The sequence below is a fragment of the Schistocerca piceifrons genome, chromosome 11, assembly GCF_021461385.2.
Source record: "Schistocerca piceifrons isolate TAMUIC-IGC-003096 chromosome 11, iqSchPice1.1, whole genome shotgun sequence".
NCBI lineage: Eukaryota > Metazoa > Arthropoda > Insecta > Orthoptera > Acrididae > Schistocerca > Schistocerca piceifrons.
The window spans coordinates 60430417-60452606 of record NC_060148.1 but is presented as its reverse complement, the minus strand read 5'-3'; the positions used below and the strand labels follow the sequence as shown (position 1 = coordinate 60452606).

The following is a 22190-nucleotide window of genomic DNA, read 5'->3' as shown; positions in this document are numbered from 1 at the left end:
GCGGCAGCCGTTTGGAGGGATTCCCTGCGGCAGACCACGTTGTCGTAAGTACACGGAGAAGATCACATATCGTGTCAGAACCTGCGCCTCATGTGCCTCAGGACAGAAAGGGACGCTATATACTCACCTGTTTGGGTCTTTACAACTCACTACCACTGGCCGATATGCATACACAAAGCAGTATCGTGCCACACACTCTAACAAATGAATGGTCTCATTTCTAACTTCTCCTCTCTATTAAAGAGCAGTTGTAGCAATCGTCGCTCCTAGTTCAATCTTGTATGGATGACCTCACACACTTGTGGTGTCACTCCACGTGCCATCATCCCTTGTTGAACTGCAATATTGGGAAACATAAAGTACTGTCCAGCGAGAGAAGAGACCTAGACTAGTGATGTATCCCAACTAGTAGACCTCAGAAACAATTAATCGACGCGAGGAGAGCCTATCACTGTGTCTTCCTACCGTACTGCCGTGATCATATGCGTGGGTCTTGCTGCAATCTCAACAGAGTACTGCAGATGCTCCAGCACAACCTATTGCTGTTGCAACAACGTAGCAACAATACCCGATGTTTAGCCCTATGTGATGTCAGTACTGGGGCCCCATCCCAAAAAGCCCCCCTCCGATGCTCAAGACATGCAACCATGTGCATCAATGCATATGACTCAACATACCAACCCCCTGAGAGAAACTAACGAATTTGTGAAGTGCTTCGAATATTTCTAACAATGTGATTTACTGCCTCATTCTCAGCACAGTCGTGAACATTGTGCAATGTGCAAGCACAACTTGACGCTCTATGAACCTTGTTTTTTTTCTTATATTTCTTTCTCTAGTGTTGTTTTTGTAATGTATGTCACACCTTGTATGTGTTTGTGTTTTACACTGTAATTCTTATATAAGTGATAGAGTAGGGCGCACAAATTACAAATTACTGTATTGTTCTCCACACCATGTTGTATTTTTGTATTTTGTATTTATTCTTGTGTGTATGCAAACAGTGTGCCTGAAGTCCCCATAAACTGAAACAGATACCACCACTGTCATTGTGAATGGACCATCAGTTCAGGGAACATTTTGTAAAGGTTATTCTTGCTGCAGGGAGACAGAATGAATCGGAGGTTGTAATTAGATTCTGAAAGGTCACAAAAAGAGATTGTTAACTTAAATAGTATCATGTGTGAGTGAGTTCAGATTAGTTCAATGATTCAGATTGTTGTAACATCGTGGGCATTTAATTGCGGAGCACTCCAACTCTGATTGTAAAGAATAAACTGCTCCATATTTTGCTCACATGCCCGGGCCATATTTAGAGTGTGAATGTCTGTGTGAATCAGTGTTTGGAAGGGGCTCCCTGGGTATGGATGTGTGATGTGAGTGTTAGTGTTCCATATTAAGAAGGTGAAGTTGGCTACATCATAAATAATCCTCCCTCTATGAGCTGCATTTTTCAGTTGCAGTGATTTTCTTTATAGAGTGCGGCATGTGGAGTCAGGTTGCGAGATTGTTCTTGGGCGATTGACTCACTACCTTGCTCCTAAGTGACCAACCGCTCACCAATTGCAATCTAAAATGGTGTAGGGGCTATGAGAGCTGGCATGAGCCCCCTCTCATATTTCTATCTTACGATTTTCCTCTCTAATTGCATGTAGTGAAAAGTCGCTATTCCTTTACATGCGGACTTCCCACGCAGCGTCTCTCGTCACCCAGGTGGTCCGGTGACAGGCGGGCTCTGCTGATCTTGAAAGGGTTAAGCCGACGGGTGTGAGGGAGTCGAGTGAATGCTTTCCAGACGCCGACGTTGTCAAAAGACACGCCCGCAGGGGCCTGAAGTAGCGGCTGGGCTACAGGTTCCGTTACTTCGCAGAAACATAGCGAAAACACTTTCTGGCGGGCTAGCAGGGAGGCGTGGGAATCACTTGTGTACCCAGGCAGTTGTGGCGGGAAAATTCCCGCGCTTTCTGCAAAATAGTAACTGTGATTGGCTTGCTCAGGGCATAGCTCCGTGACGTAGCAAAATCAGCGCAGAAATTGGCGCCAAGAATCTTCATTGGTGGAATGGTAGTGCTCCGGCAATAGAGTGGAATTTTCCGCCGGTTTTCGAGTTGCTGATTGGAACCTTTAACCACGGCCACTGTCGTGGGGGCGGGAATGTTCTGTGTTCGGCTTGTACGGGTGCTCTTGAGAGGGAAGTTGGCTCTCGCCTTTCGGTCGGAGTAGGTTACAAGACTGAGCTCTCTCTGCTCTGGACAGCCTGCCTTCCGTTGGCTGTCTAATATACTTTTATTTAATTGTAACTGTTTAACGAAGTTTCTGAAGTTTCGACTTCAACGTAACTTTCCGAGTACAGTTGGCAAATGAGCGTTCTGCGTACAAGCGGCCTATGTTGTCTGTCTGGAGCAGTTTTGGCTAAAGTTGACTGTATCAGAATTACAGTGTGACTTCGCTTGTTAAAATCAATCACTGTACCGTCAGTGATTGTGTGGCGAGCCTTCTTCGTCTCCCTCAGACGCGCATTTGTATTGCTAGGAAGTCTTTAGTCTGGAACAACCAGACCAGGATAATTAGTTTTGGGCTAGACTCGCGGCATTATCATCACCACAACGGGACGTCGAAGCAACCAGCCATCGCCTCCGGTATGCCAGATCGTGTTCTTGCAGTTAAGAAGACAGTTTGGTAATGTATGTCCGCAGCACTGGCAGATAGGGATTTTCCTAGGTGATAATCAGAGCTAAGCAGAGCACGCCTATTCGTCTTTTTCTAACTTTGTTCTGTCTTGGTGTTCATTGTCTGAATTCTGACTACTGTAGCAGAAATTATTGTTTGGTTGGCTGTGTGTCTCTCTTAAGACTTGAGTTGCAAGGAATTGGCTCCACACACCACTTTGTCATAAATGTCACAATCTAGTTTAGGGACAACTTCACCTTCACAGCATTTATTTGAGTATCCAATTTGAGTCAATGTGATGTATTGTAAATGTTTCATGTGTTTTTGTTTATTATTTTGACTTATTATAAATCATATTGTTATTTTGGACAGAACTTTCATTCTGTTAATCGGTAGAGCAACCCTATCATTTCTCACTACGTTAATGAAAATTTCCTTTATTTATCTTATTTATCAAATGAAATTATTGCAGGTGCCAAACTCTTTTCTACTCCACTTGCAGGGTCGATTACAGTCAGTTCACGTATCTTTTTAATCCATGTGCAACAGCAAAAGCCGGAGTTAGAATAGGGGGGCTTAGAGCATCATTTACATATGTAGATTCTAGAAGAATTTAGTGTTAAATACACTGCTAGCCCCGGCGTCTCGCAAAGTATTACATACCCTTATCACACTTTTCGGTACTGTGAAGAATGGCATGCCTGGTGCCCTATTCTGTATCGTTTATACCGGTGTAGTAAGTTAGTCTCGGTATTGACGTCATTTCCGGTTCTTTATCGAAATATCCTATTCAGTAAGTTTCTAAGACCTGTTACCGAACGGTCCTCCCACCGATTTTACGACAATTGTACCGAGAGGTTTTGGATTTCAGCGTGGCCCTGTCGATGGGTGAGCTGTCGTTTATGTACACCTATAATTTGTTATTTTAAGCATGTTTAGCGGTTTTAGCTTTGGATTTAGTGATTGTGTTAGTAAAGAATCACCAGAGGACGCATCCGATTGGGAAGTGAGTTCATAATAGACTATTTTCCTTTGTTAGAAATATGGTTAGGTTACGTTGTTACTGTGAATGACTACAAAAAAAAACGTTTTCAGTCAATATTCTCTCAAAATACCTGTTATTTTTATGCAAATAAAAGTTTAAAGATCATTAAATATCAAGACATCGGCTCTGCTTACATATATTACATGAGTGTGAACTGACGTTACTAGTGACTTTGTGTACTTTTTCCCACAAATGGTTTAGTTAGTAATTATCGAACCGTGTTTACAACTTTTAAGTAACAATGTAAAGCAATTATGCGAAGCCTGATATTGGAAACCTTTCAAACTATCACGCACTTATGACTTACGCAGCACCGTTTGGCAACGAAGTCAGCCTATCTTCCTCTACACAATGTTACGAGAATTGAGCACTATATATCTGTTGTTTGGCGTGGCGAGGTGGTTAGTGCGCCTGAATCCGTTACGGAAGGTCATGGGTTCGCTGGCAGGCGCATGCAAAAAATTTTTTTTGTCCTCTTCATATATGAAACACGTTCTGAGACATTGCTATTCGTGTAAGTTAAGATTTTTCTGCAATATTCGTTATTACTTACATGCAAGAGTGCACTTCCTCAGTAAAGATTTCGCGATTTCTGTGTGTTTAAAAAACGAAATATGAAATTGCTGGAGATGAAATTGCTGTGAGTGAAACAACAGACAGGGGCCTTTATATTTTTTTCTTGTCAGAAATACTTCACCATTTTTTCCGAATATGTAACGATTTCCGAGTATGCAGTTAGAAAGTAATCTAAGAGCACAACTTAAATTACTGGGAATGTAACTATCAGCAGTCATCTTCATAATCTTGCTGTTACAAGTATTTATCTGCGATCGAATCGTCTACAACAGTAGACAGAGATGAGAGATCTCCGCCGTAATATTTTTAGACTGCAGCACCATATATGAAACATTTTCATTCAGGAGATGCATGTTATAAACTTCGACGAACTGCAGGAGCTCTCGAAAATGCGTTAATTTTGTTTTAAGACCCAAATCGTTAACGTATCATATAGGGAAGTGGACTACTTAATCTCTAGGAGCGAGTTATAAAAAGATTGTCTTTATCTTCTTATTCTTTGAAACTCTCAGAATCAATTTTTCGGAACGTAAAATCCAAAACACAATGTCAGTGTGAATGAGAATAAGATGACATAATGCGGCATTTACGACAATCTGCAGAAAACAGTCAAATACACTTTGGTTATTAGGCATGCATGGAAATGTGTGGTCAGGGAAACTGTAAACATTTCTACGAATTTCAGCTGAGAATCATGGGAATGGATATACTGCGCCTGATACTGTTGAGGAGGCAAGAGCGATGAAGGCGGGCACTTCAGCTCGGGCGTCATGCGTTATGGCAACGTAAACGCAATTTTCGGTACTTGGAAGAATAGCGCGCCTGTTTCGCCTGCTAGCCGCTTTGTGTTCATGGCGCTGTGCGCGCTGCAGTGCGCATGCGTGGACCTGAGGCAGATTGCTTTTGATTGGTTGGCGCGAGGAGAACTGGCAACAGCATTTCGATTCGCTAGGACCCTTCACAAGGCCCCCGGAGTAGACAACATTCCATTAGAACTACTGACAGCCTTGGGAGAGCCAGCCCTGACAAAACTCTACCATCTGTGAGCAAGATGTATGAGACAGGTGAAATACCCTCAGACTTCAAGAACAATATAATAATTCCAATCCCAAAGAAAGCAGGTGTTGACAGATGTGAAAATTACCAAACTATCAGTTTAATAAGCCAGAGCTGCAAAATACTAACGCGAATTCTTTGCAGACGAATGGAAAAACTGGTAGAAGTAGACCTCGGGGAAGATCAGTTTGGATTCTGTAGAAATGTTGGAACACGTGAGGCAATACTAACCTTACGACTTATCTTAGAAGAAAGATTAAGAAAAGGCAAACCTACGTTTCTAGCATTTCTAGACTTAGAGAAAGCTTTTGACAATGTCGACTGGAATACTCTCTTTCAAATTCTGAAGGTGGCAGGGGTAAAATACAGGGAATGAAAGGCTATTTACAATTTGTACAGAAACCAGATGGCAGTTATGAGAGTGGAGGGGCATGAAAGGGAAGCAGTGGTTGGGAAGGGAGTGAGACAGGGTTGTAGCCTCTCCCCAATGTTATTCAATCTGTATATTGAGCAAGCAATAAAGGAAACAACAGAAATGTTTGGAGTAGGTATTAAAATCCATGGAGAAGAAATAAAAACTTTGAGGTTCGCCGATGACATTGTAATTCTGTCAGAGACAGCAAAGGACTTGGAAGAGCAGCTGAACTGAATGGATAGTGTCTTGAAAGGAGGATATAAGATGAACATCAACAAAAGCAAAACGAGGATAATTGAATGTAGTCAAATTAAGTCGGGTGATGCTGAGGGAATTAGATTAGGAAATGAGACACTTAAAGTAGTAAGGGAGTTTTGCTATTTGGGGAACAAAACAACTGATGATGGTCGAAGTAGAGAGGATATAAAATGCAGACTGGCAATAGCAAGGAAAGCGTTTCTGAAGAAGAGAAATTTGCTATCATCGAGTATTGATTCAAGTGTCAGGAAGTCGTTTCTAAACGTATTTGTATGGAGTGTGGCCATGTATGGAAGTGAAACATGGACGATAAATAGTTTAGACAAGAAGAGAATAGAAGCTTTCGAAATGTGGTACAACAGTAGAATGCTGAAGATTAGATGGGTAGATTACGTAACTAATGAGGAGGTATTGAATAGAATTGTGGAGAAGAGGAGCTTGTGGCACAACTTGACTAGAAGAAGGGATCTGTTGGTAGGACATGTTCTGAGACATCAAGGAATCACAAATTTAGTACTGGAGGGCAGCGTGGAGGGTAAAAATCGTAGAGGGAGACCAAGAGATGAATACACTAAGCAGATTCAGAAGGATGTAGGCTGCAGTATGTACTGGCTGAGATGAAGAAGCTTGCACAGGATAGAGTAGCGTGGAGAGCTGCATCAAACCAGTCTCAGGACTGAAGACCACAACAATAGCAACAGGGCCCTTCGACATCGCTTCTGAAATGCTTAAAGAATAATGTTGGGGCTCTCTTTCGAAAACAAGACCGCTCGGTGTGCTCGCGTACCGAACCGATCGGCAAAATGGTGGAAAGATACAGAACAGGGCCCCTGGTACCTCAGAAGCACCTGTGCTATTGAACTGTAAAATTAATAATTTCATGTACTTCATATGCGCTGTTGCAGCAATAAACCTTGAGCGAACTGGAAACCGAGTGCAGGGTGTACTCATTTTTTTGCAGCAGTCTTTTTACCAAGAATGTACTTTTCACAAGCTTTAGGCCTGATTTGTCCTCAATTCCTCGTTTAGTAAACCACTGTTTCTGGGTTCTGTCGCATTTGCAACTTGTCAGCGAGTGACAGTGTGTATATTCCACTTTGTGCTGACAAAAGAAGCATACTTTAACAAGTCAACAAGAGAAATTTAGGTGATACTCGAAATTTGCCACTGATGTGTGTGTGGTTTTCAGGTTACACAAGTTTTAATTGCTACAAGTGTATCAGAAATGATAACATTGGAAAACTTATACTGCTCTATCATAAGTTACTTGCTTGTGGAAACTGACACATGAGCATTACACAAATAAGAATGTAAAAAACACGGCTTACACAGAGATGGCTGAAACATTTCTAGACAATGTTCCAACTGCGGATCATAGTGTTATAACAACTAGCAATGTGACCAAATGAGGGTATTCCACAAAAACAGATAAGCAGTCACTGGTACTGACGTGAGTGAAAATCAGACATAATATATGGTAAGTAACGACATCTTTGTAACGAACTGTTTTTAGATCAAGAATGCAAGCCATATCGTAAAAAATGTTTCATTACAGACCACTGATGATGGCTAATTTCAATAAAACAAAATGTATTTAGCGACAAAAATACACATATTATTGTAGTTGCAGAGACTGATTTAAAATACCTTCAGTAATTTCTGAAATAATCTCAGAAACGTGATAGCTCTTTAAAGATGCGTAAAAGGTTGGGGGGGGGGAGGGGGGTGGTGGTATGAGGAGGGTGAGACGAGTTGCAGAAAGCAATACTATAATGAGCGGCAATAAAATTTTTCTTGCGCTATGTACATTATTGTAGGCTATTACCCGTAACTGTGTTATACCCGTTATTTTACAGGTATTACGAATTACTATACTTCACAGAGGCTGTAACAGCCAGCGACAGCAACGATTTTCTTCCAAGCATTGCCCACACTTTCTCTCAAATTACTTTCAAAGTGCAAAACTGTACTACAATAATTAAAATCCCTATAAAACGTCGCACTGTATGGCGTGCAGGGTGACAATTATTGAACTATATGGAAAAACGTAAATTACTTACAAACGACGGCGATCACACACTTTATTCAACATTTAAGAGTCACAACAAATATTCAGATTTAAGTTGTGACGTGTTCAATGTGCCTGCCATCCTTGGCGATGATGTGACACAGACAAATAGCGAATTTCTGCATGACCCACTGAAGTGTAGGATCGTCGATGCTGCCGATGACCTGAATGGCTGTTTTCAGGTCAGCAGTGGCTTTGGGATTATTTCTGTACAGCCCCACAAAAATGAGTCACAAGTGTTCAGATCTGGAGAATGTGGCGGCCAACCGAGGCCCATGCCACTGGCCTCTGGGTACCCCAGAGCCAGGGTGAAGTCCCCTAAGTGATCCTCCAGGACATCCAGCTTCGATGGGGTCGAGCTCCGTCTTGCATGAACCCCGTCTTGTTGATATCAGGGTTACTTTGGATAGTGTGGATGAAATCATCTTCCAAAACCTTCACGTACTGTTCGGTGGTCACTGTGCCGTCGAGGAATATCGCACCGATTATTCCGTGACAACATTGCACACCACTGAAGGTGAGGAGACTTCTCGATCGCAAAATGTGGATTCTCAGTCCCCCAAATGCATCAATTTTGCTTACTGACGAACCGATCCAGATATGTAGTAGGCTTCGTCACTAAACCAAACCATACATGCGTATACTAATGCACATCATGCCCGCCGTCGAATGAATAGTTTGAATGTCCTAACGCAAACCATTCACAATTTATGACGATTTTATTATTTTCATGTTGTTGTTGTTGTTGTTGTTGTTGTTGTTCTGGTCTCCAGTCCACAGACTGGTTTGATGCTTCTCTCCATGCTACTCTATCCTATGCAAGCTTCTTCATCTCCCAGTACCTACTGCAGCCTACATCCTTCTGAATCTGTCCAGTGTGTTCATCTCTTGGTCTCCCTCTACGATTTTTACCCTCCACGCTGCCCTCCTATTCTAAATTTGTGATCCATTGATGCCTCAGAACATGTCCTACCAACCGATCCCTTCTTCTGGTCAAGTTGTGCCACAAACTCCTCTTCTCCCCAATTCTATTCAATACCTCCTCGTTAGTTATGTGATCTGCCCATCTAATCTTCAGCATTCTTTTGTTGTACCACATTTCGAAAGCTTCTATTCTCTTCTTGTCCAAACTATTTATCGTCCATGTTTCACTTCCATACATGGCCACACTCCATACAAATACGTTCAGAAACGACTTCCTGACACTTGAATCAATACTCGATGTTAACAAATTTCTCTTCTTCAGAAACGCTTTCGTTGCCATTGCCAGTCTACATTTTATGTCCTCTCTACTTCGACCATCATCAGTTATTTTGCTCCCCAAATAGCAAAACTCCTTTACTACTTTAAGTGTCTCATTTCCTAATCTAATTCCCTCAGCATCACCCGACTTAATTCGACTACATTCCATTATCCTCGTTTTGCTTTTGTTGATGTTCATCTTACATCCTCATTCCAGACACTGTCCATTCCATCCAACTGCTCTTTCAAGTCCTTTGCTGTCTCTAACAGAATTACAAAGTTTTTATTTCTTCTCCATGGATTTTAATACCTACTCCGAACTTTTCTTTTGTTTCATATACTGCTTGCTCAATATACAGATTGAATAGCATCGGGAAGACTCAGGTCTTTCAGTGCTCTGTCAAACTCTTCACGCAGTATCATATCACCCATTTCATCTTCATCTACATCCTCTTCCATTTCTATAATATTGTCCTCAAGAACATCGCCCTTGTATAGACCCTCTACATACTCCTTCCACCTTTCTGCTTTCCCTTCTTTGCTTAGATCTGGGCTTCCATCTGAGCTCTTGATATTCATGCAAGTGGTTATCTTTTCTCCAAAGGTCTCTTTAATTTTCCTGTAGGCAGTATCTATCTTACCCCTAGTGAGATAAGCCTCTACATCCTTAGATTTGGAAATGTCTTACAATTTAAAATCTGGTTCCTAAATCTCTGCCTTACCATTATATAATCTATCTGAAACCTTCTAGTATCTCCAGGGTTCTTCCATGTATACAACCTTCTTTCATGATTCTTGAAGCAAGTGTTAGCTATGATTAAGTTATGCTCTGTGCAATTTTTTTTCTTTTATCACTCGTTTATTACATCAGAGAAATACACATTTTAAGATAAAATTTAACTACATGTAATATTGCTCCCAGTAAAGGTTAACATAAGCAGTGACAAAACTTAGGGTTTCTGCTGGCAACAAATTTTAAGGAGGCAATGTAAGGTTTATATCAATTTAGCTCAAACACGTAGTTAGTGATTGAATCACGACACATGCACTTTTAACAATTTCAGCAACAAATAAATAGCGTGAATTTGTACTCACAGTTACCAACTAATCAACAACCTTGCCATTGAATAAGTAGTACGCCATTTGGAACGAATTAGCAACACCCAGCAAGGAGGGGAGTTAATACCAACAGTCTTTAAATGTCTTGCTCCCCATTAAATAAACAAACTTACAGTAATTCAATGAATAACAAATCAAACACGCCACACTCCACTCAAACTCTTCAGTGAAAACCAAGCCAAAATGTAGATTCCATTAACTGACTAGCACTGAAGTCACACCAAAGCTCATCTCTGTGTTCCCAGACACACATGGGACAAACTCATAAAAGACAAGATTTTGAAGGGAGCACATCAGTAAAACCAGTAGTGGAGCTAACTCGTGCCACTGAAAATTAAGGTACTAGACCGGGGCACAAGGTGGTATACAGTGAGGTTGCCTTAGTGCTATACTGCGCTCCAAAATATTAATTCAAATGGCCAATTCAAAATTAAGTACACATAAACCAGCATTAATTAACGAGGAATGACACCAGGTCGCTCGAAGGGATGACAACACTTAATTGAAAAGACGAATGCCTGAGGCGGCAGTAACATCAAACACCTCCTCCGAGTTTTAACCAGGAGTCACTTCCCACTATACAAGTAAACATTTAACCATGAACAAGGAAGGAACCACAAAGAGAAAATTCAAATAAAACCCCCAAAAGATTATAAAGGACAGGGAACCCCAACTATTTAAATTTAAAAGAATTAGCTCTCCCCAAAGGCAGTGTAGACGCTAACGCCACACTTAAAAGGCCACCAAAATTGTTTACAAAAGTCGTATAAATTTGCTCCTTTTCTTTAAAAGGAACGCAAGGCTGCTTAACTTCTGCAGGCAGCAACCCAAGCTAGGCGGTCGCAAGGCATGGCGTTCAAAATCAGGAGAGCAGACAGGCGGGCAGCCAACACGTATCCTCCATCCTGAACCGGCAGACCGTGTACGACCAACTCCACATATACGTGGTTGCTTCCCACCTCGTACCTCGCGGCATCTCAGCAGGTAGCCCGAGCAAACGTCAACTGCCCCTAACTCCGTGAATGCGGAAAACAAAAAGACAAGCAAAGATAAGAAACATCGAAGAATCGATAATGGACATCCAAGAGACTGGCGCGCCAGTAACGAGTGCCACGGCTCATCAACTACTCACTATTATAGGTTCAAACGCCTTAGAATAGTACCAATAAACTGACTGTCAAACCGCTCGTAGAATGAGATTTTCACTCTGCAGCGGAGTGTGCGCTGATATGAAACTTCCTGGCAGATTAAAACTGTGTGCCCGACCGAGACTCGAAGGAAGTTTCATATCAGCGCACACTCCGCTGCAGAGTGAAAATCTCATTCTGGAAACATCCCCCAGGCTGTGGCTAAGCCATGTCTCCGCAATATCCTTTCTTTCAGGAGTGCTAGTCCTGCAGGGTTCACAGGAGAGCTTCTGTAAAGTTTGGATGGTAGGAGACGGGATACTGGCAGAAGTAAAGCTGTGAGGACCGGGCGTGAGTCGTGCTTCGGTAGATCAGATGGTAGAGCACTTGCCCGCGAAAGGCAAAGGTCCCGAGTTCGAGTCTCGGTCGGGCACACAGTTTCAATCTGCCAGGAAGTTTCAAACCGCTCGTAGTTCCTACACTGCACACTAGGTGTCGTTGTTAAGATGCCAAAATACTTGAGTGACTATGTCCCAGGTCAGCTCCATCACTGAAGATGGATGCCAGTGGTGGCTTGTGGCTGGGAAGTTAGGTGCACAGCTACCAGTAAAGACAAATATATCTGTTTTCGTAAACTTATTTTAATAACTGAACCTCACTTACTTCTTATACATCATACCAATCCTTGGCCCATTTAAGATTGCAGACTTCTCAATCATGTCTTCATAGAATGATCCCGTTTTTATTAACTGTGCTAGAAGTTCTTTCTGGCTCTAAAATGGTTCAAATGGCTCTGAGCACTATGGGACGTAACATCTGTGGTCATCAGTTCCCTAGAACTTAGAACTACATAAACCTAACTAACCTAAGGACATCACACACGTCCACGCCCAAGGCAGGATTCGAACCTGCGACCGTAGCGGTCGCGCGGTTCCAGTCTGAAGCCCCTAGAACTGTTCGGTCACAGCGGCCGGCAAGTTCTTTCTGAAGTGAAATAGTCGTTAAAGAAGAAATTCTCTCTTCAGAGATTCCGTTCCTCGGATATATTTTTATTTGCTTCAGGTAAGAAAAGCTTCGTTCCACAGATGCTGTAGTAGAAGAGACGGACAGAAAGAGTGAGGACAGTTCATAAATATCCATAAAAATGTCATTATCTTCATTAAGCATTTCTAACATCTTTCCAGAGGAAATCTTTCTGTACTTCTCATCGGCGTATAAAATAGTGTGTGTTAGGCGCTTAAGCTTTGTGTCTCGGGGAAGACAGGCCTAACGAAATTTTGCAAGTTTTCAAGTGCACTGGAAGGAAATGCCAAATTTTGTGTGTATGGGGAAGGCAAACGAACGGAAATTTTTCACAATTGCGAAATTCGTCCATTTCCATCAAAACGTGATCTAAAATATCGAAATATAAGACCCGATACAACGAGAAAACGGGGTTTCTAATAAACTATTGATGAAGGTTTCACGGGTCTCCAGCCGGGTGGTAGTGAAGATGACTTCGCCAGAAGATGGGTAGTATGACACTTCCCGAAACGTCGCGAGATATCAACGCTACGATCCGGCTGCAGACCCGAGAAACCTTCATCGGCAAGGTCCGTATTTAAAAGGTGCAGCACTAAATGCACTACAGGTGGAAGCGTTTTCTACACAGATGCACACACACACAACAATCGCAGTTTTACAGTCTGCTGCCTTGTAACTGGAAGTAGCCGGGAATAAAATTTAAATCCACCTCACTGCATGCCCCCACCACAGACAAACTCAAGCATGTGACATCACGGTTGCTACAGCAACCATACAGTTATGATCAGCCTGCGACTCCTGTCGTGAGGTCGATTGGATCGCGAGAAAGGGGAACACTGCTTCTCTTCACCTGGTCAGCAGCAGTTCCGTACAGTGGAGTATAGGTAAATGCGTTTGGAGTAAAAACCAGCATATGTGTAAGATTAATGGAATTTTTGAAGTATGACAGTATAAAAATACAGGGTGGCGCACGAAATGTGTCACCATTTTTTTTTTAATATAAACTTTATTGTCAATACAATCTGAAAGGAACATAGACTGTGATGACCCGCCCATGGAGATTTGTTCTAACTCAGCACATGCTCAATATCTCCACCATTTTGTTTCCTAACTTCCTTCAAACGAACACTGAAGTTAGTGATTACCCTACGGCACATGTCTTCCGTAATTTCACAGCAAGCTTGAAGAACAAGTCTTCTTAGCTCCTTTAAATCACGTGGACGTTTCGGGAAATTTTTTTCCTTTAGGTGCCCCCAAACAAAAAAGTCACACGGATTTAGGTGTGAACTATTGGGGGGCCAATTTTGTCCGCCATTGAAGCGACCTGGAAACCTGAGTGAAATGATCCGCATGTCGAAATGCTCGTGTAAAAACTCCAACACAGTGTTTGCAGCATGTGGCCTTGCTCCATCTTGCATGAACCACTGCATGCTGAAGGGCAAGGCAGTAGCAAGAAGCTGTGGAATCAAGCTTTTGCGAAGCATGCTCAAATAACGCTGGCTGTTCACAGTTTCTTCAAAGAAAAAGGGTCCAATAAGTCTGTGACTGGAAATTGCTGCCCACACTGTAATCCTCGGAGCATAATGTTGTCGTTCATGAAGCACTTGTGTGTTTTCAGTGGCCCAAAAGCGTACATTTTGTTTGTTAACCACACCGTCTAAATGAAAATGCGCCTCGTCTGTAAACCAAACGTTGTTGAGAGTTTCTTCCCTATCCTCCGCCCACTGAGCAAACAGTAGTCTCTGCTGCTTGTGTTCTTCAGTGAGCTTCTGTGCACAGGTCATCTTGTATGGGTACATATGGAGGTCACTTTTAAGAATGCGTTGAACGGAGCGTCTGGATATTCCCAGTTGCACTGCTGCCTTTCTACACGATTTCCCGGGACTTCTCTGTACAGCAACTTGTACTGCTTCAATATTCTCCGGCGAACAAACAGGCTTAGGCCGAGGTCGCTTCACTTGCAATACTCTTCCTCCCTATACAGATTTATCGTACAACCTGTGGATGGTCTTCTTGCAAGGGACTCATTGTGTGTTAAACTGTTGTCGAAAACGCATCTGAGTCACAACGAGGCTTTTCGTTTCATGAAAAAGTAACACAATTGCCGATCGTTGGTGTGTCGTCAGTCTTCCATTGTCAGCCATTGCTGCTTACTAGTCTCCTAGAGGCAGTATCGTGAATTACACATCATTCCGTAACTCATTTCTTTTCCAAGCTCTGCTGGCTGGCTCTGAGCACTATGGGCCTTAACATCTGTGGTCATCAGTCCCCTAGAACTTAGAACTACTTAAACCTAACTATCCTAAGGACATCACAGACATGCATGCCCGAGGCAGGATTCGAACCTGCGACCGTAGCGGTCACGCGGTTCCAGACTGAAGCGACTAGAACTGCACGGCCACACGGTCCGGCAGCTCTGCTGGTACTGCTGTAGAGATTCCAGCGGGATATCTAAAGTGCGTCGTAAATTGTGAAAGAAACAATTGGTAACACATTTCCTGCACCACTCTGTATTAGTGAAGTGCCACTTCACGTAATATCCGTGAATCGCTGCTCATGTTGGGCGCGGTGAGCCGGACCCAGTGGAGCAGCGCAGTGGTTCGCACACTGGACGCACATTCGGGAGAACGATGGTTCAAACCAGCGTATGACCATCGTGACTTAGGTTTTATGTGATTTCCTGAAACAGCTTACCCAGCTTCCCAGAAGCAGTCTGACAGATTGCTATGTTTAATTTGCCATAAAAATTGCATTCAGCAATGTCAGTGAGACAATATGGCTTTTTATGTAAAATGTTGCATTAACACCACAAAGTATATTTATTTTCAAATAAAGTTTATTTTTATGAAAAAAACGTATTTAAGTAGAAAATTGCACAAAATGAATGTTAACGTTACACGATAATGTTAAAGTTATAAAAACTCATATACCCTGTGCTCCATTGTTATATTTTTATTGTTTATTATACATGTAATAACAGATACATAAGAAACTCCCATACAGCATTGAAAAAAGTAAACTAGTACTTTTTTGGTTTTCTTCTCAGAAGTTTTCTTTGTACGCTCTGCAAATTTCTGTGGAGCGTTCGAGGCAAATTGGCTTTTTGCAACAATGTCAGACATAATAAGTCTTCCTCTTATTTTTTTGGGTCACAAGTGGAGTATGTTTTGTGTTTTTCCAATCGTTCTACGACGACTTCTGCTTTCGGTTTTCCTACACCCTAAGCACTGTGAACGGTTGCACAAAGTTCAGGAGGTATGGAAGAATTTTTGTCTTACTTTTCCTTTTGTGGTGTCACCAACGTGTATGCAAGCTTCTTCAATAAATTAAAGCGGCTGAGTTGAGCAGTGTATTTGTGGGAGTTGTGAAGGACGAAGGTATTCACCCTACTTATGTGCAACATGCGGAAAAACAATACCAGTCGCCTTCGTTGCGTGCATCGTGCAGTCGAATACATGACACATGTTCATTTGCGGCTTCAACACCACCTTTAGTGTGATTATAGTGTGAAATTATTTCTGGTTTACCTGTATCACCACCTTTATATTCATCGTGGTGCATAGTTCATATTGGAATCACCACCCTACCCTTTTTCGGCATTCACATATGCATTGCAGAATCGACACTCTTTCTTCTCACAGGCAAGTATTCTTCTGGCATTTCTCTTTTATTTATTTTTTTCAGTGCTCCCACATACGTCAGTCCTCTTGAGACAAGTTGCTGACAACATTAAGCTAACCCAATTGTCTGCAGTAGTATTGTGGTTAGTCTGTTCAATTGGTTTAGCTAGCCTAATCACAGCTGGAGCCGGTTTGTGGAACTTTTTTTCTACACAGATAACCAGTGCGAGTATCAGTAAGGCACAACATTTCCAATCATACTTGCACAGTTTGTTCGGAATGTACATTTTGAATGTGCATTTGCCACAAAATGATTGCAGCATTTCATCAATACATGTGTATTGTCCAATACTGTGCAACATTTGACAGTTGTCAATATGTTTTGTAAAAATCCCTGACAGTGGAGCCATAGGATCGCTTTGCTTGGGCTCAAAATGCGTTGCAGGATCATCGAACCTCATGTTAGGAGTACACCAAACTGGTTTTTAGATGTAACGCATCTAAATAGATCACGCCCAGTACCATCGGTGGCATAAAATGATTCCTGCTGGATTTGAAAGTAGATGAATAAAAACGTAATCCGAAAAATGCGTTTAGTTCACAAAAATCGGCTTCATACCAAATATCTGGATCATTTTCAGGCTTTTCTTTGTTTATTTTTACAGTAGTTCAAAAATGTTCAAATGTGTGTGAAGTCTTATGGGACTTAACTGCTAAGGTGATCAGTCCCTAAGCTTACACACTACTTAACCTAATTTATCTGAAGGACAAACACACACACCCATGCCCGAGGGAGGACTCGAACCTCCGCCGGGACCAGCCGCACAGTCCATGACTGCAGCGCCTAGTCCCCGCTCGGCTAAATCCGCGCGGCTTACAGTAGTTCATTTCAATATGATCCTTACAATACCGTGTGTCATAAGCAAATCCTAAGTTTTAAGAGGATCCATATTATTACCTACTTGAGCAGGTGGTCATATTATGGGCAAACGAATGTACAGCCGAACACGCTGTCACTTGAGAAGAGGCTTTAACGACCAGCGATATTTGTTTCGACCAAATATATTTCTAGTGGAATGTTTAGCTAAAAATTCAGTATCTACACTTATGTTCTCGACACTCTCATCACTTGTTTCATCCCAGAAATTCGCAGATGGGAAAACAAATTCGTCTTCGCTTTCACACTGTTCATGTTCTGAATTATGCAGGCCAATATTTGCTGAAAATACCTTATTCTTATTCTTATATTTTTTAGGGCGGGAAATCCAAATAAAAAACTGTGTCACACACCATTTCTTCACATTCTACAGTTAAATTTATTAAGCTATTTTTAAAGAATTTAACAGCTTTTAATTATTTAAAATATTTTTAAAATGAGTTGTAATGAATTTAGATGACGTTGGTAGCACTGCTGAAAAACATTTGCTGGCAAAAAATGGTGGATTCTATTTTTGTCTTAACAGATGGTGTTGGGTCCGTTTACTTTTGTAGTCTGGTCCCTTCAACCCCAGAAACCAACCAACCAACCAACCAACCAACAAATGGTGTTATGCTTACTGTCAACCTAATCTCACTTTCCCGTTTCCTGTACATGTGCTCAGTACAGTGTCTAATCGTGGTTGTAAAAACTCTTCTGGCAGTTTTTGTTATATTTGTGATTAAAAAGCACCAAAGAAACATTACAGACTTTGTGAAAAGGGTTTATCTATCATACTTTGAATCTAAACTTGGTAATCAAAATAAATCTTGGGCGCCATTTAAGGTACGTTATGTATGTGTTGAAGAGCAAGCACCAAGCACCGGCTGCCTACGTCATCATAGCTGCGCATGCGCAGTACAGCCTGTTGTCTCGCGCTGTCTGGTACAAGTGTGTAAACTTTTAGATGGCAGACCTCTCCCTAGTCCTGAATCGGTAGAAGTCGGTAAACGTCGGGAGGCTTCGGTAGGCACGCAGTTTCGACTGCTGCCAATATTACGTAGCTGACTGTGTTGGACAAGGTAGCCATTGTCGTCTGCTTCGTTATTGTTTTGCGCTGTACTGTTCTGCGTGTTTTTATTGTGCAGTTATGCTAAACATTATCAAAATTGGTGAAGAGGCAGTTGCTGGCCCATCTCGGGAGTCGCCAACAACCCCTACCGCTAGGCCTACGGTTAGAAGAAGCCTTTCGTCTGCTTTCGTGTAAGTATGACGCGCAAATTGTAGTGCCAGCACTGCAACTGGTAGGTGTGCCTTGTCCCCCCCCCCCCCGAAAAAAAGGGTCCACTCCCCTCCCCTCGCCAGCCAATGCTTGCTTCATCCCAGTGTGCGATTTGCAGGGGGGGATGGGGGGGATTTCCCCCCTCTGCATCAGACCATCCCCTCCTCTGGTTTTAGTTTATGCATCCCAACCTGGGATGTTAATTTCCCACGCACTGGAGTAAAACTTAACATATAATTTAAATTTGTGGATCCGAACACTGAAAGTTTATATTAATATGTTTGCTTATTAATTTTGAAACAGTGTTATGTAGTAGTTAAGCATTTCAAAACATTTAGAACTAAACGACAAGACGACGCACGCCACATTTCCGTAGCATGCCACAATGTTGCAAGATGTCGCCCCAGCGTAAATGAGCCTTTAGAGCCAGGTCTGTATTGTATGGTGGATGTGATGTGTTGCGTACGAAACTAAAACCTGCTATCAGATCCAAACGTCGTGGAAAACTGTGAAGAGGTGTCATCCTGCAGCAAATAACGCTCACCCACTTTCTGCCAAACGGACAGCCGACGCAATAAAGGCGTTCAGATTCGAGGTGCTGGAGCATCCACCATACAGTCCAGACCTGGCTGCAAGCGATTTTACCATGTTTCGACCCTTAACGGAAGCACTACAGGGAAGAAGATTTGAAAGTGATGAAGACGTCATTGCTGCGGTGCAAAATTATATTTATACATAATGTAGATGATTTTGTAAATAAGCTTTACCTATAACGTACTTTTAAAGATACAACAAGGGATGGCTTTTCTGATAGTGCATGCGCGTGAATAGTGAGTTTCGGCCTTAACATCTATTTATAAATAACTGTTTAACCATGGATAACGCCACGGTCCAAGCTAGTAACTTATACAACTATACTAACTCCCTAAGACATCCCCCTCACTGGTAAAACCACAAATCGCACACTGCTTCATCCTCTCCCCGCACGCCCCTCTCAACTCTGCCGTCTTAAGCCCGGTCCACACGCAACGATCCGTCTGCACAGACATCGGCGCAGATGTCTGTACATGCAAAAGATCGCTGCAAATGTGGTGTGTTCACACCACACAAACTCCAATCTACTACTCGCCCGCCATCTGTCGGTGGAGAAAAGAAATATCAGTGGCTAGCGACTACGCTCCCCGTAAACGTCAAAAATTTAATTCAGTTCTTTTGATATATAGAAATGGAGGAAGTTCTGTTGTGGTCTGTGTTCGCAAACTGTGTTGCAAAAAACATTCAGACCAACCGCAGGAAACAGAGAAAGCGGTCAAAATGGCGTAGATAGTGGCTGGTGAAGCGAAAGTAGTTTTCTCACGTAAATTTACTGCGAGATTTGCAGGGCGAACCTTAAGAAAGCCAAGCAGATCAAAATACCATAGCGTTGGCTGGTATACTTGATCTACTGCTACACCAGATCTTCTAGGTTTCTGAACTTTGGATAACTCTTTTCGGTAAACAGTTCGCAACGAATTTTTTATTACAATTTCTCTCTTTGCCGGGGGTCAACTACTCGCAATTTTTCAATTAGAGCATTGTATGGTGCTGTTATTTTGTCTCGGTCACTATATTCTTTACTTTTAATCTTCCAGAAACATGGGTGGTTTCTATATATTTCAATGAATTCACTAACAAACTCTCGAGAACACTGACGAGTATCAGCCATTTTAATGCCCTGTGCGCACAAATACAAACACTAGACTGAGCAAACAGCTGTTTCGCGCCAGATTTGCGGCGATCTCCTGTCCACACGCTCCAACTTGTCTGCGCAGATGTGGTTTGAACCCACAGATTGGAGAGGTTTCGCTCAAACCTCCAACTCCAACTTCCACGTTTGCACACACCTCAGGTTGGTGCAAATCTTCTGTCCACACGCAACGATCTGTCTGCGCAGATTTGATGTGCGCAGACATTTGCGCAGACAGATCGTTGCGTGTGGACGGGCCTTTACAGTTAACACACTTCTTTCCATTGTAATCAAACACAAACGCGATGATTGGTCAGAAGCTGTAGCACACGTACACTGGTGTTGTTCCGCGCTTGGAAATAGGACCTCCTCACGTATTAAATATATTATTACAGTGTTACGTGAACTGGAACTTTAAGGTACTCAAATGTATCAGCAGCTATTAACGTTTTTCTTAGTTACGCTTTAGCTATGTAGCTTTTATTTCAAAAAACGTGTACAGTCGCAGCGTCTGCAACGTTGTGTACTGATTGGCACACTGTGAATGCGCAGTCCGAAAATGACTGAGGCTGTTTTGTGTTCAGTAGAGAAACACGCTTGTAGAATACCGTTAAAAAATGCCGAGAAATAGGCTGTTCTTAATGTTTTCATAAATTTACGGATATAATCGGCTTTAAAGTTTTCCCAGCGAATGTATGTAATATAGCTGATTCACAAAGCTAAATCGTGGGTTTAGAGCAGTCAGTAGCGTAGTGGAGTGTTCACCAAATACAGTCAATTGTTCGGTGCTTCTCGTTTTATTTTTTGATGCCTATATCTTTTAATTATAAAACGCATCATCATTATTTATGAATAATGCACGTCTTCTTGTTTCTAATTGCATATTGGACGCGAAATTCCTATTTTCACTTCAAATGCAAATTCTTAATTAACGATGTTTTCTGAAAGAATTTTCATAAAATTTTCTTAAATTAAGATGACATAATTTCATTTTTAAGGTAAAAATGAAAAACTAAATCCTCTTTATTTGGACTATGTCCATCGTTTGATAACACACAGGTGGATAAGTATCACAGAAACATGGAAAAACAATCAGTTTCACAGCACCGACCACATCATACAAATACTGTATTTTTACATTTGCTATTGTACCATTACAATATAAACCCAACAGAACTGATCTGGAGCTAAGCTGCGGGATTTGGCCCGAGAAGTAACAAGACTGTTAAGCTGCTAGACGTCCAGGAACTAACGCAAGCAGCTTTTTCACATGTCACTGCCGAACGCTGGCGGGATATAGAACGGCTCGTCGTGAAAGAAGAGAAGAAAATGCAGCGCGGGGGGGGGGGGGGGGGGGGCGGCTTCGTGGATTCTGTTGTTGAGAGGCTCGTTATCAACGTGGCAGGTGACACTTCCAGAACTGAAATGTAGTATTAAAGTATTCGGGTAAGGAAGGAGTTAAGAGAATACCAGACGACTTCAGTATTCAATATAGGACGGTGAAATCCTTGCAGTAACGTATGCCTTTGGATTACACACAGCTCGCTCAGAAAACTTGCTCTGTTTCATCACTCTTGTTTGTAATCAGGTACTCTGTCAGGTGAGTTCGAGTGCATTTTATGCTTTCTTTCTGGTCACCTAATCGCGTGGCAAGTTCTTCCGCGCAAGTAAATTGCTACAATAGCTTGCTAGTCTAAACCGACCATAAGAAGCGGGTGGCAGTGGTGTTTTACCGAACATTATTTCAATATCTTTGCTCGTTTCTTTTTACGTCTGAACTGCACCTGCTCGCATCATTGCAGGCGAGTTGAACAACTGGATGACTAGTGCTGCACAAGTTTACTGCGCCGGTAAAGCTGTTGTCCAGCATTATCTCTTAGTATATGTACGTGTAACACAGCATAAAACGTATCCTTATGACCAGTACTTGACTGTACTGGTCACAGCTTGGCTTGGTCCACGTAAAACGAAATCCAATGACATTCAAGCAAACGCGGAAGAATACGTGGGGTAATGCATACATCATTCTTATGACGAACGGAGTATA

The 22190-nt window shown here is 42.2% G+C and overlaps 1 protein-coding gene across 1 annotated transcript in view; it reads left to right on the top strand.

Annotated features, from left to right (window-relative positions):
- Positions 1–16458, top strand: part of LOC124719684 (piggyBac transposable element-derived protein 3-like) — a 33462-nt gene extending 17004 nt beyond the window's left edge. The window contains exon 3 of the mRNA XM_047244893.1: positions 16436–16458. Within this exon, the coding sequence (XP_047100849.1) occupies positions 16436–16458 (23 nt within the window). The remainder of the gene's footprint in view (positions 1–16435) is intronic.
- Positions 16459–22190: the final 5732 nt, after the last annotated feature.